Here is a 21,893-nt window from a genome sequence, read left to right on the forward strand (position 1 = left end):
AACTTTCGGATGTTATTTTGTATGTTGATTTGATCTTTGGATGTCTCGGATGTTATTTTGAATGTGTCGAATTTAATATATGGAACAATGTTGGACAATATAATGTTAATCTATGGACTTGGATGTTGGACTTTGTAATGTTTAGATGTGCTACTGTGCAAATTGGAATACTGTGCAGCACAATAACAATTTGTGCAGTTGTGTTGCTATAAAAAATAAAATAAAAATAAAGAGAGGACCCACAGACCCGTCCTGAACCTACCTGTTTCAAACGGGCCGGGTTAGGTTTGGTTCCTATAAACTAATTTGTTGTACCTGCGCCGAGCCATCCTTTTTTCAAAAAAAAATCGGGTCCGGTCCAGTCCCTACAAATTGGGGCCTGACCCGGCCCATGCCCACCTCTAGTAAAGACTTCCTGAAGCAGTGTCGAGAAAAACCCATCCACATAGGCTCAAAGATCAAGGACCCAAGAGTTTTCGAATAACTCGGTTCCCTGCCACTTGACACATTACGAAGGTCACAAACTTGACATTTTATGTTGTTCCAAAGTCTTACTAGCATAATGCATTAACAAATGTAATATTTCAATTTGAACTGGGTTAGTCTAGTGGTACGGGTGAGTAAAGTGATATATATAAATAGGTAATGGTTCGAACCCCTCATTTGTAACCGCAACAAGGAATATTTCAATTTAAGGGAGGAGAAAAAAAGCCACTATCTCTCCTCAAATTTAGGATGCCAAAAAATGATGAGCCAAAATAGGTTTTGTTCTTGTCTCTCGGAGCTGGAAGTTTTCCCTAAGCTCGCTATTTTTACCAAAGAACGCCTTTTAAGGAAATACATTTAATTTTTTTTCATACCTACTCTATATAAAGACCTATAAGGTTAATTCTTTGAATCAACGACTCTCTCTTCATCTGACTTGTAAATATTTCACACGTGTGCACAAACACACACACACACACACCCACCACGAAATCAAGATGGAGCGTTCCGGGCGTTTGTTTTCAACTATCTTCATCCTCGTCTTGCTTTTGGTGGCTATTGGTATCTCTCTTTCCTTATCTTAATTTGATCTTTATATCTAACCCAAGATAAAACAGTATTTGTATTGTCGGAAGAAGTTTTGAATTCGAATATTCCTTCTCCTGTTAATAAAAAGGAAAACCGGAATTTTATAAAATCATATATGTGGTTTGATATATTGATGCATGTTTGGCAGGAACGGGGCCAATGGTTGCTGAGGGGAAGACAAAAGAGAAGTCGACAAAGAATGAAAAGTCATCGAAGACTTGTGAGTCTCCGAGCCATAAATACCGCGGCATTTGCTTTCGGTCAAGCAATTGTGCAACTACATGCAAAAAAGAGGGATTTATGGGAGGCAAATGTGCTGGCTTCCGGATGAGATGTGTATGCACTAAAAAATGTTAAGTCATACAAAAACTAACGTACGTATTTGGATGCATGCGTGGGAATAAAAGAATTTTTTGTTTTGTTTGTTTGAACAGAATAAATGATTGAACCCTAATTCACAATGGGTTTCCATGTGCCCTTGTTTTTTGTTTTTTTTTTTTTTACGTTGAACGGATATGTTTAAACGACTTAAGATTTTCCACCAATGCATTTTTCTTTTCAATTGTTTCTCAAAAGAGTGCACCGTCTATCTCTAATGTGAATTCAAAAAACGAGATAACATAGTAGTTCCTGCCAACAGAATCTTTTCCCTAACAGGCTGGACTGGTCTACAAGAATCACTGCTAGCTGCTACAATTAAAAAGTACTTAGTCTCAAACTAGAATGCCAAAACCTTAATATTCATGGCCACAACCTTTACGTGCCCATCTGTTTTACCTACTTACATGTCACTCTGTCTCTCAAATCGCATGCTCCTATCATCGTGCCTATTATTTTGGGCTCTCCTGGGATTAGTACTGGACCTATGCATTGAGATTTCTTTGTTTTTGTACTTTTAAGTTAGGAATACAAACTTCTTGTCTTGTAAGATTTTCTCTTTATAAATTGTCCTGTACTTATAGGTTAGCCTTGCTTATTTTTCTTTTCTTTTTCTTGTCGAGTGATTAGAATGAGCACCGATCCTCAAATAAACGACTAGTTATTTCATAATAAGATACTATTTGATGCCTCTCTCTAGTGTGCGGTAGCTTGAGGAATGATTGGCTAGAGTCCCGCTTGAATCAAACAATAAAAGAATGTCATTAATACTAATATTAGATTTGACTTTTGTGAATGAGGAATTCGATATCGCATTATTATGGTAGGTTCACCATGTGATTTAGCCCAAATTCATTCACACCATAGTGTAAAATATTTTTCTATAATAAAATTATGGAAGTCCATTGTTCTAAACATCTCCGCCTAACACACCTAATTCCCCTGCCTAGGCGTTAGGCAGCTGACCACTGTCCTAATTAGTTCTTAGGTGTTTGAAAATTAATAAAATACGCTTAAACCTGCCTAGGTCGCGACTCCCACCTAGACAGAAAATCAATAACTTTCATGTTGCCTTTTATTTTTGTCAATAAAATGAAAAAGACTTCTTGAATACTTGGATGAACACTCATTATATGCTTATTCCCAGTGTTTTCAGTATGGTCTTATACTTTAGGGTAATGCTAGGGAGACTAAAGTTGTAGACAAAATTTGATAAACTAAATGACATGGAAGTTGATGATTGGATTGTTACTTAAGCGTTAATAAACCTGCTTATTCTTATTGATGACACATCATTTAGTTTGTAAATTTTTGTCTACAACTTTAGTCTCTCCCTATACTTTATAATCTATATGTCATTTTGTTTTACAATTTATGTATTCCAATATAATTATGTGTTTTTAAGTATAAATAAGCACTTACTTATACAATACATAATAATTTACTTAAATTTGTTTAATCCATCTATACACTAGGCACCAACCACAGAATAATAGTTTGTGAAATATTGACATGTCACTATTCATGCCTAAATTATGGTTTAGATCTGAGTTTGGGGTCGTACCGAGTCCCAAGTATACATGGGAAAATACGATAACTAATAAAAAGAATCTTCATAGATAAAAATTTAAAATAAAAAACAAAAACTGAAAAGTTAAAGAATTTAATGGTTGCAAATAACCCCTTATTACAATGTTAAAAATAAGTGTTGCACTTCTATTACGGCATGGGTTCGAACACCATTAACTTCTTATTCTAACATCTAATCTAACAAATCTATTATTTGACCAAAAAAAAAAAACTTAATGGTTAATAAATGGACCTTAAGTGATTCTAAAACATTTTATAAATAGCCAATTCTACCCCTAGAGTTAGATATTAAATTTTTGATCTAATTTTCATCCATCCATTTTTTCATTCTTTTTGTCCCCATATAGTTGTCATGTGTCGTCCGCGTGATCAAAATAAATGAAAAATTGGATGAAAATCTTTAAAATCTAGCGTCATGAGGGAAATTGGCTACTTATAAAAATTCAGGGGGTAATCGGTTAAAATTAAAGTTCAAAGGGGGGGTGGGAATTGACAGCTCTATACAAGTTCAGGAGAAAATCGACAAATATATCTTTTAAAAAAATGTCATTAATTCATTGATTGGGATAAAGAGCAACACAATACAGAGAGGCTAGACAGAACCCAGCACCATCAAGCAGTATAGTCTTGAAAAAGGTACATCAACAATGGAATCAAGTGGTACTTCAAACCACGAACGCTCCGGAGGGACAAGAGAGAGCAAGGCGATAAGCAGCCTTATTTGATTGGCAACGTGTGTGGGTGGCAGTAGCTCCAGTGATCATCCACAATGTATCTGATTAAGGACGTATTTTTCGATGCAAATTTTCGCCATCTTTAGCTTTGACGAAAATGTATCTGCAAAACAATCAACGTCTTTGATCAAAGACCTAAGCCTCACGTGCTCACAAGGTGGGGTGGTTGGGACAATGCATCTCCGATGCCTAAGTTTATCTAAGAAGAGTAAATTGTTTAGGGCTTTTAGGGGTAGTAAAAGCTTACCAAAATTTGGTAGAATATATAGGGGAGTGACCGGCCATGGTGTTAGGGTTTTACCCTACACATGGCGGCACCCTATTGGCCAAGATATTATCAAGATATTAAATAGGAAATATTGAGATAATGGAGTACGTAATTGATTTAAATAAAGATTACTTACTAAAATGGAGTCAATCTTCAATTAGGAATGTATTAAAGAGATGATTCAGGTAATTAATCCTTATCTTTAATGCTTTAAATTTTTCCTTGCCAATGATATGTGAGCTGTGGTAGTCATATTCAGCTACAGGTACCTTCAGGGGTGTGAGCTGTGTGTGAGAGTATCTGAGGAGTCTGCCCATTTAATGAAGGCAATCTTGTCTTTCTTGAGCAAAAGTTTACGTGTTGCCTATAGAATTTTTGGGCTTATTTTAGACTCCACAGTATTGACTTAACCATTTTGCAGAGCTAAACAATCTGGAGTGAATGCATTGTATCAGATAAAAGATGTATAACATCGTAAATACACAAATATAATTTATTCAGAGTCAGATCCATTTCCTCGAATCATTATGTAATGCAATTTTTTGCTGTTGCTTAATTCCATGTGCTATGGTTTATATCCAATTTCTAACCAAAATCCAAAGCTATATTTTCCATGAAATACTGCTTTCAAAATGCTAGCAAGAGGACTAGTCGAGCTAGCAGAATTCATCGGATTGGTGATTCAGTAGATAAATTAATCGCCAGATAATCCATTAAAATTCATCGCAAGTTGGTGGCAACGGAAACATCATTCATGTTGATATGGATGTAACAAAAGCCAAGGCTAGAGCAGCGGCTGAATGTTGTTTCATCATATTTGTTTCATTGGTATGTTGTTCGGAAGGGAGGCTTATAACTTAAAAGTTCTAAGCATTCTGCTGGCATCGTTTACCACCTTCTCTTCAGCTCTATCAGTGTTTCGATATGATCCCATCAACAACAAAAAAGAAAAAATGAGAACAATGTTATTTGTACCACTTTTACTAACCAATTTGTTTAAAACTTTTTAAATACATGTGAACTCCATGTATGTACACATAATTCATTTTTATTAAAGACGTGGCAACCAATATTGTGGTTAGCAAAAATGATCCAAATACCAACAATAAAAAAGGCTTATTTGTGCCACTTAATACAATTATCTAGTGGTATTATTCTTCACTTGTAAGTGAGAAGTCTTAGGTTTGATTCTGGCCAAAAGCAAATTTGAACCACATTATTACTAGCCTATTGTGAGGTTAAGCTCGTCCTTAATGTACATAATATCGTTTATTAAAAAAAAAAAATTTCATTATTCCTTGAAACTCGATACTAATTTAGGCGTAATTTAGTGAAGTATAACTTATATTGGGTCGTTCCACAGTGGACTCCTCAATTTGGACCAAACTCGTTTTGGCATGTCTTTGTGGGGCTAGATTTTAACGAAACTACCGTGTAAAAAGAACAATACTTGGTTACTCAAAGATGAGTAGGAATTCCTACTCAAAATTTCTCAAAATTGTTTGTTGTCAGTTTATAGAACTTCGTATTTATAATCAGAACTGTTCAAATTATAAATAACCCTATAAAGATCGTTTCTACAAAAAATCAATTAAAAATAAAATCGTTTAGTCATCAAATTATTTGAAAACAAATGAACGGTATAGGTAAAAGCATTACGAACCGTCTATGTATTTGCTACAATATATTGACTAAACAACCTTATTTTTAATGTATTTTTTGCATAGATCTTTACAGTGTGATTCATTGTATGAACGGTTCTGATCATAAGCACAAAACTCTGTGATTAAAACACTAAGATTTTTTAGTAGGAGTTTCTACTCATTTTTTAGTAGCCAAGTGTTCGGGTAAAAATTGACCTAAACATAAAGCAAAATAGGATAAACTTTTAGAATTTCTAGCCCATTAAAAAAAATGACATATCTCTACTAATTAATGAAACCTTCTTTGTCAACCAAAAGAGGGTGAAAAGACAAATTAGCCTTCTATCACACAAAAAAAAATGATGGGCAATAATGAAATTTCACAAGCCCAAATTTTACTATTTTTTATTGAAGTCTTACCTATAAATGATGTTAAAATACCTTCAATATTAAAAAATAAAAATAAAAAACCAAAAACAAAACCTTCCACTCCTACACGTTCTCTCTCTCTCTCCCTCTCTCCTTCTCATTTTCTAAAAAAAATGTGTACATACATACAAAGTGTGTATGCAAATGCTAGTGTTAATTAATATAAGGTAATTCGAGGTGTTGATCCCAGTATAAATATGGGAAAAGGATCCTATCGAGATCCTCTTTGTAGGGATTTGGAGAATCAATCAATCATGTCCGTTTATTGTACATTATGCGGTCAGAAATCATTTAAAATTTAAATTTTAAAATTGAATATAAATAGTACATAAAAAAAATTAGCTGCACGATTTACGATAAACAGATATGATTGATTGATTCCTTAAATCCCCACAAAGAAGATCATTTTCCATAAATATGAAAGTTGTGTTAAAAAATAACACATCGTTGGATATTGACGTGTCAATGCCATTCCATAGGCGCCACGTTCCGAAGAAATATTGGTTCGGAAGTCTATAAAAATAAAGGTGTGACTTGGGTCTCACGTTCATCCTTAACCATTGTGCAATGCCTACTTTCATACACGGTTTTACAGAAATACACTATCTATCTTCTAAATCTTCCAAGTGTCACTCTGATCAAAGAGTTGGAGATTATCAATTTATTTCCTTGTCTTCTAAAATGAAGAAACATAGACCTCGTTTTATAAGGAGGATTGGCTTGGTCCGATTAGATATGATTATTCATCATATTATACGTATTTTGAAAAAAGAAATAAATGATAATTTCTTATTTTGTCCAAATTAAAGATTACTCATGAAGAAAAGTTGTTCATGTTTTCTGTCAAAATATCGAACTTTTTAATTTAGTCACCTATATGTAAACTTAGTTGCTTCAAGTATGAGAGTATGAGATCTGCTAGCACCGAACAATTACTGAGTTCTGCTACTACTATAGTCTAAATATCATCCCTCTCACTTATAGGTAGCTAGGTTCGACTATTATTGATGGCGAGTTCGATCACAGATTCTCAATTCCTTAAAAGTGCTTTGAGTCATAAAAGTGCTTCTAGAAAAGCACATGGTTAGATGACATTTGCTTTTCTTTTTCTAAACAACCTGGACAAATGTCGGCATGCCTTTGTGCTCTACGCGTGCTGTTTCTTTAGAAGAGAAGTTCCAAACTTTTGGCTCATTTTGAAGTGCTTTTAAAATAGCTAAAAGTGATTTTAGTGAAAATAATTTTGGATCCAATTTTTCGTAAAACTGGCACGTGAATCCTGGAAAATTGCTTCATACAAGAAGCACATAACTGGTGCTTCATACAAAAAGCACTTGAAATGCTTTTGAAACACAAAAACATTTTTTTATAAAAGCATTGCTAGTCATTTGAAAAACAGTCCAAAAAGTCATTTTATACTAAGGCCCCATTAGGTATAAAAACCAAAGGAAAACGAAACCTAGCCTCTAGACCACATTTATTGAGAATGAGGATCCTCTCCGAATCTTCTTTGTGAGGATCTCGGGAATTCTCCAATCATATCTATTCATCGTACATCGTGTGGCCAGTTTTTAGCAGATAATGTTTATATTCAATTTTAAATAAAAAAATTTACTATAATTTCTAACAGTACGATATACGATGAACGAACGTAATTGAATAATCTTCAAAATCCTCACAAAAAAGATCTAGAGATGATCCTCATTCGTTTATTGAACCCCTTGATGAGCATCTCTCTCATATACATGAACCCGAACCTATATGCATTAAAAAGGCGAATAATGTGGTCCAAACAACATTCCGGAGCCGAATATAAATTGGGTTATTGGTTAAATAAAACAATAGAGTGGTCCCCCCTCCCCCTGAATCTTTGATATGGTCCTGCTCCTAGCGGTCAAACAATTGCAGTTGAACATTAAACAGTCCCCTGTAAACAGGGTGAAATTTTAACTTTTTACATTTTACTTTTCCCCACATTTATTCAGTCTTTGTTCATTTTACACGGGGATCGGATTTAGAAGCAAGATGGTAAACTGTATAAAATGAATATATTGTCACCGTTACCTCTAGTCTAATAATATAGTCAAGTAAAAAAAAATTTACACAGAACATAATATTATTAGACTGAAAAATCTCATGACAGTAAATCAAGTGGTCTAACCAATATCGACATGATTCTTGAAACAAAACATTAGGGAGACGAAAAAGAGATAAAACTGCAAGAGCAATCTTTCTATCACCATTACTTGAATTTTCTAACCAACTAGAATAGACCAACTGGAATTAAATAGGTCAAATTTCCAACTGTCCCTGTTTTTGGTTATCCATTTGCATCACTATCCAAATACAGAAATACACCATTATCACAAGCATTTATAATCATCATGCTATATAATATAGGAACCGGATCCTCTCCTAAGCTTAGGAGGCTGAGCCTCATGAGCAAATGATCCAGACCATTGAAATTTAATCTAACGGCTACAAACAGAGAACTCCTCTAAAAGTTATAATAATTACAGCTTGCAATTATTATAACTTTTAGAGGAACCCTATATTTATAACTGTTGGATCAAATTTCAATAACCCGTATAATTTGTTCAGGAAACTTAGCCTCCTAAGCTCAGCAGGAGGGGATCCGGTTCTTATAATATATACACATATACATTATTCATAATATAATATTATATCGCTGTCACCAAATTCCAGATGACCATATTATAGTATTAAATTTACGCGACAGATCTGTGTCCATAAAATCATACCAACCCGCACACACGTTCAAATTCAATTAAACCAGACCTCTGGTTTAGCATCCACAAAGGGTAGGTAGCCTACATCTTGTGAAAGCTATTTTATCCGGAAACAATTGAAAATATCCCGATCATTGCTCGACCGACAAGCAAATTACACTTTAGCATGTGCACAAACTTCTCTTTTTATGCATTTAATCAAATAATTTGGACGCACGTCACAATGATTTGCAGAAAACGACGAATGCGTCATTCGTAAATCGTGATGGGGAGCCAAACAATGTTCTATACCATTCATTGTTCATTCCCACACGTCATGTGCAACACGTTCGAAATCACGACACGAAAGACATCGAAAGCAATACGTTCGACCCGAAGAACTTTACAAAAGATGGGTTAACAAAAATACTGAAGATGTAATTAAGCACATAACGGTTCAGCATTCCAATCACAGCCTACAAAATTACAAATGAACATAAACTAGTCACCTTAGATAAAGTTTTTTCCATTTGACGGCATAATTAACTGAAATTTTTTAAAAAAACTACCACCTTCAAGACGAGGTCTAAATACAGCATACCGGAAGCCTCACGTTCTCCATGGTCTTTGTCGCAGCTACGCATTCAAAACGGAAGAGCTCAACGAGGTACCGCATCTTCTTCATTAACTAAACACGGAATGGCGGAAAGTAGAATGCCCTGCTACTCAAAGGCAACTCAAAATAAATAAAACGGTCTTCCTCACAGCATGCAGTCAGTTCTAGCCGGCAACCTCCTGAAGAAATTCAGCGGCACAGAAGGAAGCTTATGACGGAATCTTGGGTGTCTCAGCACATAAAAGCCAGCAAGAAGAGCCACAACCTGGAACGGAGTAACATACAGAACAATCGCTGCAATCAGACAGAAAAGCACAAACAGTGCGGTAGCTCTCGGGTCTCTCCAGCTCAGCAAAGACTGCAGCCTCTCCCCTTGAGTAGCCAAGTCGCCAACCACTGTCTGGATTCTCCCTGCAATACTCCTCAACCTATCATATCTCATCCTCACTATGTCAGAAGGCCGCGAAGTAGGGAATGTATCAAATTCTTCATCAAGTTCATCGGGATGTCCAGAATCTGCGTGAGACAGACGAGTGTCCATGTGAGGAGGGTGCCTTGGCCTCCATCTATAGTACCAAACTCCAATCAAGAAGAGGTAGAGGAAAATTGTAGGCAATATGAGCTCCGGGTACATGACCAGAATAATAAAGAGGATGTGAATGAGTACGGTAGTAATGGGGTTTTTCCAGTTGCAGATCTGATCAAACCATTTTCCAACAGCAATTATCCCACCCAAAACATTCATAATCCTGAAAAAGTTAGCTTTGCTTCTTCTCATACTCCACATGTGGGAGCGCACATCCAGCATATATTCGACCACCTCTTTCCTCAACGGTGGCTCAGCGCGGCTCAGCCTTATCGACACAATCTGAGTGGCCTGGTGCCTCAAGTTATCAAGCTGACTTACAGTTAATGGATGAATGTAGTGCATTTTTGGCAGCAGGGGCTGTGAGTACATGTGCATCATGTTAAGCAGAGAAGAGCAAGTGAACCTCACGGCCATATGAATTTCACCCATCTTCTTTACACCATTTGGGTGCAGAACTAAAAGCGGGTACGAGTGTGTGTAAACCCGATCCGTCTCGAGGGTGGAGAGACGAATCCTTACCTTCCCAATTCTTGCATCCTTGGCCCCTCCAGCCTTTTCTCCCCCGTGCAGATGGCAGTTATCAAACACCCCAATTGTTATGACAGTACAAGGATCAAACACTTCCCATGTGTACTGCTCATTCCACTTGGGCATAAAGCTATCAATAATGGTCCTTGTTCGAACCCATTTCTGCCCATATTTCGCTACACAATACGCATCTGTCGTACCCCTCCCGTCTTTGGTCTTCATTGGCATCAACCCCTGAGCATTCAGAATTCCCACTTCAAGGATCCCAATGCTGGACTTCCACAATGGTTTTGCTGTCGGTCGAAGATCACTACTATAGTATGTTGATTCATCAAGGACATGGTAACCACCTTCCAGACAGATCCTCATATGAATCCTGCTTGCAAACTTGATTTCCTTCTTCTTTTCCCCTTCTACAATAACATGCTTTTCAAGATTGTGCCAGCTAGTGTTAACGGGTTTATGATCATACCTTCGGGGCACATACTGCAGAGGAATTGCACATCTCCCCAAAACTTCATCTTTGTTAGGTGCAATTCTGTCCTCCACACTCAAAATCAAGGGCTCCTCAAATGGTTCTGATGCTACGAACATTAAATCTTCGTTCCACATAGGATTTATGCTCCTGCTTGGAGAAATCCTAGTTCTCAAAGCTTGATTTCCAAGTATAGCTTTCACATAAACTTCAGGATACCGACCCTTATCACTCGGTATCAAATCCTGAGCTTCAATCACATTAACCCTCAAATACCAAAGCTTAGGAGAGAGATACACCTTTGATCGGATATTTGCAAGACTGTCAGCTCCGCTAATTGTGGCAGCATCAGAATGCCATGCTTCAGGAAAAGCTTCATCAGCTTGGGTGCCCATCCATACAGCCAACATCAACTCTCCCCTTGCCTTGTTCCCCTTATGATCTTCCAATCTATACCACTGTGGTGCCAGAGGACTATCAGGAGGAACACGTTTTGGAACCTCGTTCAGATCAAAAGAAACACGGCCCATGAAATCATCCTTCATAAGATCCTTGTCCTTCACAATGACCTCAAGAACCGTAGCCTGAATACGATCTTTTGAGAAGGCGAAAACTTGGTTCCACTCCGGATTTGACTTCTTCTCAAAATGTCGAGTCGCGCCTTTGTAATTCCCAAGCTTAACTTCGACATAAGGGTCACAGCTACCAGTAGCATCTTTCGCGGGCAAGTCCCTTGCCTTAACAACCCGGACATAGAGGTACTGCATCTGCTCAACGAGGTCATACGTGCTCGTTAGCTTGTCACCGGAGATCCTCCCCCCACCGAGGTGGGGTTTGGTCTCCTTCAAAGCAAAGTCTTCCGGGGGAGGTCTCTGCATCTTTCGGGTTCAATACCAGAGATGCCCAGGCAAAAATGAAGTTGAAGTTGACGTTGAACGGTTGGATTAAATGAGGTTAAGGAACTAGTTTTGAATTAATTCAAATGTTCCAGAAACCTAAAACATGGAAAAACAAAATTAAGTAGCCGTTAGGTATAAGGAAAACCAAAAGCCTAGTCAAGGAAAGCGACCAAAATTCCCGGAATATTCAAAACACCAACCGCATTATCTGACCTAAACAAATAAAAGACTACAAATTACCATGTTAAGAACTCAAAACGGAAAACATATGCAAACAAAACGCATAGACATCTGAAATCATTAATTAAATTAATTGAAACTAAATTAGAAGAACTTAGATCTTTAAATTGGGGTTTAAAGAGTAACCTTCCGAAGCAGCGGAGAAATTCAAGCTTCAGATCTGAAACCACAACAACCCAGAGTCAGAAAGCATAAACAGAACAGTGAGAAAATCGAAAATGCTTTTCATATAATGTGTTTGGCTGCCGAGAAAATGACGAAAAGTGAAAAACAAAGCATGCTGTGATACCAAATTAAATTTTCCTTTACAGTGAACCCAGAAAAGCAAAAATATTTATGACTAAATCCAGAACATTACTTTCCTATTAGGAACTTAGCTTTTCAGTTTCCAAAATTTTCTCTTTTGTTTTCCTCAGATTTCCCAATAAATAAAATAGAGTAAAAAGATGGAGAAAAAAGAAAAATATACAGAAGCGAGAGCACAACAAAGAGCGTCAGATAAAAAACTAACAATGTCGGCGGAGGGGAACGGTAAGAGAGAGAGAAAGTTTACCTCTTGAGAAGGAAGAAGATGAATCAGCAGGGCTTCACAGAAAAAACCAAAAACCCAAAAGCATTCATCTTTCAAAAAAAAAAACAAAAAAAATGGAAAATAAATATAAAAATGCTTCTCAGATGGAAGCGGTGGAGGAGGGTTTCATTGGGTTTGGTGAGAGTGAGAAATCAAAAAGAGATAAGGAGGAAGAAGTAGAAGAAGCAATCTCTTCCATTCTAGAGAGAGAACCGCTGAAGGGGTAGAGAGAGAAAAGGTGAGAGAAGCAAAGCAGACAGAGAGCTTTTGCTTTTGGGTGGGATCGGTTGAATATGTGAGAAGAGATACAGAGAGAGAGAGAGAGAGAGAGAGCAGTCAGTCTCTCTTTTTTTTCTCTTCTTTAATGCTTTTACTCACTCTGTGTGTTTGTGGGTCTCCCCTCTCCTCTTTCTCTCTCCTCTTTCTCTCTCCGTTGGTGTTCATAGTGGTGGGAGCGAGGCTTACAGGTCATCATCGAGTTCTTTTTGTAAAGATTCTAAAGTTTTGTGAATTATTTATTCATTATATATTGTACAGTAAGTCTTTATCAAATGTTGTTTATATTTAATTTTAAATAAAAATATTTAAAAAATAATTCTTAATCATACGATGTACAATGAATAGATTTTAGAAATCCTCGTACAGATGACCCGGTTTCGGGTTCAGGTTGGAAAACGGACGGATCAAGCGTGTGTAGGACTGCTGTCGGACCTCTCACGTGTGTCCGCATATGGTTTTGTGATAGGAATTACGAATACTGTTTTTTCTTTTCCTTTTTACAGAACAATAGGTTTTTTTTTTTTTTTTTTTTTTTTGGGGTTTACAAGATGATTTGAGATGAAATTCAACAGAATGTAAAAATAATGTGCATGCATAACGTAAGAGGTCATTTAATTCTAACCCGTAGTAATAATCGATAACATTAAATGTCAATATTGAGTAATTTTTAATTTTTATTACGACAGAATGGGTGTGATAATGCACACAAAAGATGGGATCACAGGTGGGATAGAGTGAGGGAAAAAGATCATCGTCGGATTCTTTTTCTAAGATAACTATTATTTAGGTTATTAAAGCAAAAGTTCTATTGTCAATGTGAGATAACTATCACCAACAAAAAGGACTCTAGCACAGGAATGAACACACTAGTCTTACCAATCGGCTTAACCAATGTATACAATTATCCCGTTATTCTCAAACCTCAAATTAATATTCTTGCATAGTATTCTTTTTAAAATAGTAAAATACAACACCCAGGATAAAATCCCAAAATTTTGAATCTTAATTTGTGGTGTTGTGTTTTTTCACAACTTTGGTAAAGTTTTTCTTTTTGAATAAAAAAACTTTATGTAATTAAAACAATTAAAATGCTACTTTGATTGGTTGGATGAATAATATTTGGACAAGGATTGTCTATCCTCCCACTTCTGGTGTCCTCTGTTTGTGTGGTCACGGTTAAGTCACGTTAACATTTTATATTATTGTTCATTTTTGTCTTATTATCTTTATTAAAAAAATAATATAAAATGTTGACGTGGTTTAACCATGATCACACAAAACATGAGGGTATTGGAAGTGGGAAGGTAGACAATCCTTGTCTATAATATTTACATGTTATTATTATAATATATTATATATGAAAACAATGGTAGGAGTGAAAGAATTGATGAGATGTCTTTTCAGAATGTGCCCTTTGGATTCCCTGTCGGACTATTTAAGCATGTGGAGGTGGTGGTCATGGTGGGATCTTTCTATGCGTTCTGATTAGTTGTCAATTGGTGGGTTAAGTTCAGGTGGCTTTGTTTGGGCCCGATCACAAGACCTAGTTAGGAACTTTCTATGGGCTTTTACCGTTTAACAAGACCATAGAATAAGGTGGTTGTTTACATAGATCAACAAGCTTGTTAATTGAAGTTAATAAAATATCCTTTATTATACAATTCTAATTTAATGATATTCTTTTTTATTTATTTATACGTTGGACATTTTAAGTTTGGCTTATGTAGATAGTCTGCTATTAAATATTATGACTATCCTATTTTATTATTTAGCTCAAATCTTTGTCCCTTAATATAAATATATAGTAGTACTGTAATGTTAAGGAGACTAAATTTTGTAGAATGAACTGAGAAAGAATGGTGAGGGTGATGTGTTTGTAGGGGTGAGTCCCACTTTTTTATAAAAATATTTAAATGATTTTATTTTTATTTTTAATATTTGATTAATTTTTTAATCCAATTTATTTAACAAAGAAATTGATAGAAAAACTAATGTAGGTCTGACATTATAATAAATTCGTAAAATAAGGTATGACATTGTAATTATTAAAATATGAGGTATGAGATTGTGGTTCGACCCATAGTTGAGGTAGTTTTGTGTAATTTACCCTAGTTTTAATTATACTTTTAGAAACCATTGTTAGTTTTAAAATCATATTACATATTAGGATAATGCTAAGAAGACTAAATTTACAAACTAAATTATGTATCACCAATAGAAATAAGTACGTTTATCAACGTTTAAGTAATAAATCAATTATTAACTTCCATATCCTTTAGTTTCCAAAACTTTGTCTACAAATTTAGTCTTCTTATGATTACTCTACATATTCTGTTAAAGTTCGAAGCGTTAAAGAAGTGGAAAAATGAACTTTAGAGGAAAAAAAAAAAACCAAAATGCCTTCAGCATGTTCTAATTTTTTTTATTTTATTTGATTTACGTATTTTTTGTAATTAAAATTTTCTTAGAACATGCCTCTTATCTATCTAAGAATTTGCTTTTGTTGTCAAGAAATTATTATTAGCCATTTTGGAAAGTTTTAGGATTTTTTACTAAAACGCCCTTGCTAGTTTCATCCCTAAATTAAATTAGGAGATTATAAGATCGATTTTGTAATGAGATTAACAAATAAAATATCTGCTTAAGCATGGCCAGCTGCATTCTTTGCCTTAATTGTTTTAGGAGTGTGATATCCACACACCCCATTTTACTTCTCACACACCTTTTTAATTTTCGGCCGTCAAATCGAATGAATTGAAGAAGTTCAACGGACAGAAATTATCAAAGGGTGTGTGAGAAGTAAAATGGGGTGTGTGGATAGCACACCCCTTGTTTTAAGTCATAACCTATCAACTCAACCAAACTTGACTCCCAACAAGCAATTTCTAGTTCATTTCGAACCAAAGTTTGAGTAATAAATAACACTCCTTGCTCACCTATTTAGAAGCACAAAGAAATCAAAACTCAACTCTAAAATTTGGGTTGATTATTAATTATCTAAAACATTTCTCTTAAAATGTTACATTTTCCCATCTGGAGTTTGAAGCTCGAAAGGAATCAAGGACTCTTGAACTCATTTTTCCTAAGCACTTTCAGTAAGTATCTAAACACCTAAATATAGTCGCTTACCCTTAGAGTGGGTCAAACATGAAATACATTATGTTTGCTTCCAAAAACTCACATCTCTAACTGATGAATTTACATGTATAAATGGTATAGCTTATTGTGGATGCAAATTCCGTCCAATGTTGGATTGACAAAATAACACATACAAAACAAATGATGTCGTTAGCCTAATTGATGAACACTCGAGAAAAAAATAGAAGGGTGTCTATCAAAGGCATTCGATGCCTATGTTAGAAATATTTTGAGAGAAACAAGAACAAAGAGAATTCTAAGTAGTAAATGCCGATTACCAATCTCCTTATTTGACTTGGCTATTTATAGGAGAGACTTCTCAGAGGTAACTAAAGGGTGAAGCCACATTCCATGTTAAGTAGACTGATATGTTATGCTAGCGTTGTCACGCCCCTGGCCCGAAAATATTAATTTCGGGAAATGATATTGGTGACAGCCCAAAAACTTTGCTTTATTTCGCAAAATTTTAAATCACGATTCTTTATTTAAATTCCTTAACTCCCTCTCAATAAACATAAACATAAACATAATTAATTTATAAGGCATGTGCCTAGGCTTTCTATTAATTCAAAATTTACTTCTAATAACTCAACTTCTTAACAGAAATTAATTCTTGATTATTTAATCTTACTTGTTTTATGGCTGCATCTAACATCTCGTTAGATTGCCTACGTACCCTAAACAGGGATCAAGTCATTCGTAGTTCACAATTCATTATTTACTAATTCCCAAACGTATTCTAGTAACCACCATATTCAACACTAACCTTTATAATCCAATTCATATCAAATGGCTACCAATTATAGATTCAGAATATCGAAATTTACATGAAAATAGCAACATCGGCTCCCTGGCCGTGCGTTGCCGCACCTTCCGCTGCCGGCCATCCCGGCTCGCCGGAAGATTCAACTATTTCTAAAAATTACCAAATTTTACACTAAAGTAGATCTCAATGAGTGGAGCAAGTTTTATACCTGCGGTCAAGTCCAATTTGGCCGGAAAACAGCTCAAATCACACTCAAACCGTCGGAAACCCTTGATTTTGGGGGGTTTTTTATTCAACTCCAAAATATCTCTGATGCCCCAACCAATACATGGGCTTTGTTCCTGAGGTTGAGGGGAGCCTATTGGTGGTGGTGGTGGTTGAAGAAAATTGTTTTAGGTTTTGTTGATTCGAAGATAAAATCGTCGCACCCTCCGATGTGGGTTTTGTAAAATCAAAGTTATGGTGGAATTGATGGAGGGATCGATTGGCCTCGAGGTAAGGATCATTTTGACACCAATCTCGCCGTCCTTGGTGGCCGGAGTTAGGAGATAGAACCGAGTCCGGCTAGGGTTCCTCAAGGGGATTCGTTTCCCTTTCCTTTTTTTTATTTCCTTTCCCCTCATTTCTCCTCTTTCTCATTGGCCCCCTCCCCCCATCCTTTCCTTCCTTTCTCTCCTTTCTCTCCTTTCTCTTCTCCCCTTCTCATCACAACCGTCCCTTCTTTTCTTCCCTAAATCTTAGCCACATACTTGGCTTTCCCCAAATTTGGCTCAAAGAAGTCTGGAGCCTTCTCAAAAATAAATTGACCATTTTGTCCTTGACTTTAAACGTTAATAACTTCTTGATTATAACTTCGTTTCACGAACGGTTTGCACCTACGAGTTCGTGAGATCGAGCCCTATTCAAAAATATAAATTGTGACTTCGAACAGTCTTCAGATTGTAAATAATTAATTCCCAAACTTCAAACTTCATCACTAATTTAATTTAAAACTAAACTCAAATGAATTAATAAAAATTTTCCAAAAATAAAATAAAATCTCAATAATATAAACCTGTAAATTATAATAATTCTGGAAACAAAACTTTAAAAGTTCTCAATTAAATTCTTCATAACTGTAAATCGATTTATTTTCGATTTTTCCCACATATTCATAATTATGAATATATAATTCATATATTTAAATTTTCTGGGTATTACAAGCGTATTGCAGATCACACTTCGCAAGAAGCTAGCGGAATGACATCCAAGGAGGCCTCCTTGAGCCGGGGAAGTCACAGTGGCAAGAATGAGATATCATGGGCCTGAAGGATGCCTTGATATATGTATGAGCCTAAAGGCCTAGGACATATAGCGCAGGCAAACATTTTAGCCCTTGAAAGTCAAGTGTGGTCTGGTAATGACGTCAAGGGCAAAACCATTGTTTTGAGCTAAAAGTTCACATATCGTTCTACTATTTGAACTGGTTAAACCAATAGATGACTTTGGGTTTTTTAACTTGTGATTGAATAATTGATTACAGAAAAAAAAAAAATGGGGCTTCATTATTTCTTAAAAAAAATGTAGAGAATTTGAAGATAGAAGAAAGGTTCGTGCTAGTGTATTAACCTTTGAGAAACATACATGTTAAATAGAAGTTGGTAGCTTGTGTAAACGCACGAAAGCCATTCTGACCACACATTTATATATATTTAATTAATAATATTTATTTGGCATGTGCCGTTCACATGTGTACACACAAAATAAGGTTTTGTGTCTACAATTATAAAGTAGGACACATACAATTATGTATATGAAGCCTATGTATAGACAAAAAGTCCTTTCGTGTCGATGTTCAGTCAAAAAGTTGTCAGACCAAAGGTTAATGTCCCACTTTGCTTGGTTTTCGTGCCTAATAATGTGTTTGTATCCCTTATTTTTTTACATTGGTGCCCTATATTGAATGTGCATTGTTTCACTTTCTGTATCCAATAATGTGCTTGTGTCCATTATTTTTTATATTGGTGCCTTATATTGAATGTGCATTGTTTCGCTCTATTAGTGTTCACAAAGACACAAACTTCTCATTTGTGTTATTAATTTTGTACACAAAGACCATTTTTTTGTTTTTAGTGCAAGCATGTTGGAGCCCCTTCTCTATCAAAGTTGGCCACAAAAGCCCAATACTGATACACTCCTAAGCCATGTACGTCTCTATCAAATAACTAAATTGCACATAAGATCTATGAAGTATGGAAACTCAAATCCCTTTATTTAATGGGGTTTGTGTGTTTATGGGATTTCTTTTCTCTACGTAGAGGGCATTCATGGCCTTGCAAATGGCAGTCGTACCGTTTGCAATGCCTAATAAATCTTTACCGTAGATCAATAGTCTAGCTTTTATGTTTTATCCACTAATCACGTATTAAGGGCATGAAGGGAATGATGAAGAAATTTAAGACATCTCAATTGCTTTCATGTTGTTTATGAAAAATAACGATAGGGTTTAGGGAATTTAAGCCCAATCAAAGCATGCTTTGTGAATTATGAGTTCAGTATGACGAGAATACCTTTGATGGTGTGAGCAGAATACAACTTCAACCCTAAGGGCCCATTGGTTAGGCTAAAAAATTGGTATGGATAGGTTTGGGATATTTGTTCAGTGTGTGGTGTAGATAACTCAACTAGGTTAGGATTCAAAACCAAAAATATATTGATGAAATAATTTCGAGCTTCTCGTCTCCCACACACAAAAAAAAAATTAAAAAAGAAGAAAAGTTTGAAAAATAAATTGAACGATATTTGGAAGCTAAACTCGATTGTGGAAAAAAAAAATTGAAAGAAATCTAGAAATAAATAAATGAAATATGAAATAAAAAAAAATTGAACAAACATGAAATCAAATTGAAATTCTCGTTGCTTCAATTATGGACCTGAATTTGATCGTTATCCATCCGAACACAAAACCAACATCAAGAAAATATTTCCTACAATTTTTTTTTTTAATGGGAAAGAGAGATAGGGAAGATGATGGTAATTCTAGATGGGGAAAAGAGAGAGAAGAAGAAGAAGATGATGATGATGATGATAATGATGAGATGATGATGAAGATGGCTTCAGATGGAGGAGATGGGACTCAAAACCATGTTGTGCAACATATTAAAAATCCCCTCAATTCAAAATCCATGAGCAGTTTACAAAATATCTCATGTCGTTGTTTCGTTTAGGGCTAGAATCTCAGTTTGATTTGAAAACGTCACAAATAAATTATGTTTGGTCGATTTCCAAGATATTGCAGTATCTCCAATGGTAAAGACATAACCCACTTGAGAATGCGCTATATGCTAGTTAGATAAATAATCAGCGTAAGTACAATCAATAAGACAGACAACATTTCGAGGATTAGGAGGTTGGATCCACTCGGAGATGCATAGGGATAGAATAAGCTCATATCCATTGTACTTTTAAGGTAACACATGATGTCTTTTAATACATGTCCAATGAATGCTTGTCGGAATATTGCTATATCTTGACAAAAAATTCAGGTTTCAAGACCTCTTCATCGTCATTTTTAGGACATAATTGATCTTGTTGTACATCTAGTATTCGAACAATCATGAGAGTACTCGAAGGTTTTGCTTTATCTTCAATAAAGTGGATAATACCTTCTAGGTGTAGTTCGATTGATGGACCAGAGTACCATCCGAACAATGCTCGATCTTCAGGCCAAGACAATATCGAGTTTTCCCAAGATCTTCTATCTCAAATCCGGCTTCAGGTGCGAGACAATTTTCCCAACCTCTTCAGAGTCCCATTGAGATTCATATCATCAACATAGATTGCAACAATCGCAAATCCAGAATATGACTTCTTAATAAACACGCAAGGTCATAACTTGTTATTCTCATATCACCAATTGATCAAATACTCGCTAAGACGATTATACCACATCTCTCTAGATTGCATCAATCTGTAATGCAGACTTCTCAATCTTATAGAGAAAATGTTCCATGGCCGGGATCTATTTGAGTAGTCACTCGGAAGTCCTTTATGAACTTTCATATAAATATATGTATCTAGGTCCCCATAAAGATATGTTGTGACCACGTCCATGAGCTACATATTTAAAATTTTGAAAGTTAACAGACTGATAAGGTAGCAGAACATTATGACATTACAGGGAATAAGTGTCCTTGTAGTCAAGTCTAGGGTGTTGAGAGATGTGCCACAAGGCGTGCTTTATTACGCACCATTTTCTTATTCCCATTACGCTTCTTTACGAACACCCACTTACAGCCAATGGGTTTCACAGCAGATGGTGTTGGAGTTACATGTCCAAATACTTTACGCTTAGTTAAGGAATCAAGTTCAACCTAGATTGCTTCCTTCTATTTTGACCAATCAGTTTTACATCGACATTTATCAACAAAACGAGGTCCGATGTCATCGCTAATCAAAATCTCAGTAGCTACTACAAATGCATCATCGACGATAATCTCATTGCGATTCCAAACCATATCCAAGCTAGCATAATAGACCAAAATCTCTTAATTCTTGAGAGGTGACTATTTCTCTTCCAAAACACTATCGTGATCTAGAGTAACCTCATGCGGTGGATTGGATGAGACAACGATTGGATTTGACTAGCTTGTGTCGTGTGTTTCCTTTTTTGAGGGATACAAATCCCTTAAACCAACAAGTCTCCCACGCTTCACGGTAGGTGCACGTTGATTGGCTAACCACCGGTGTATCGGCCGACATAATAAAGGTGGCCAATCGTCCAATAGAGGATAAATTTTTCAATGTGGAACACGAGGTAGTATGCTTCATGTCATTCTACAAGTGAATAAAACTTTCTTTTTTCAAGTGTCCCTCTTATATAATGACATGTGATGTACCGTTGTGTATTCCGAACACTTTGAAAAGCTCTCCCCAATAAATGGGACATACAATTGACATACGGTCTTC

At 35.8% G+C, this 21,893-nt stretch overlaps 2 protein-coding genes across 2 annotated transcripts; one reads left to right on the plus strand and one right to left on the minus strand.

Annotated features, from left to right (window-relative positions):
- Nucleotides 1–906: 906 nt before the first annotated feature.
- Nucleotides 907–1,545, plus strand: LOC148692463 (defensin Ec-AMP-D1-like). The gene is made up of 2 exons (XM_088681839.1): nt 907–1,047; nt 1,223–1,545. Exons 1-2 carry the CDS (start codon nt 984–986, stop codon nt 1,429–1,431), a joined length of 273 nt encoding a protein of 90 aa, XP_088537965.1. The 5' UTR covers nt 907–983; the 3' UTR covers nt 1,432–1,545.
- A 7,717-nt stretch (nt 1,546–9,262) lies between these two features.
- LOC137745091 (FT-interacting protein 3) lies at nt 9,263–13,249 on the minus strand. Its single transcript, XM_088681086.1, has 3 exons — nt 12,746–13,249; nt 12,319–12,352; nt 9,263–12,048 (listed from the first exon to the last, which is right to left on the minus strand). Exon 3 carries the CDS (start codon nt 11,929–11,931, stop codon nt 9,607–9,609), a length of 2,325 nt encoding a protein of 774 aa, XP_088537212.1. The 5' UTR covers nt 11,932–12,048; nt 12,319–12,352; nt 12,746–13,249; the 3' UTR covers nt 9,263–9,606.
- Between the last annotated feature and the right edge of the window lie 8,644 nt (nt 13,250–21,893).

Source organism: Pyrus communis, chromosome 12 (assembly GCF_041283825.1).
Source record: "Pyrus communis isolate YQ-2024b chromosome 12, ASM4128382v1, whole genome shotgun sequence".
Taxonomy (NCBI): domain Eukaryota; kingdom Viridiplantae; phylum Streptophyta; class Magnoliopsida; order Rosales; family Rosaceae; genus Pyrus; species Pyrus communis.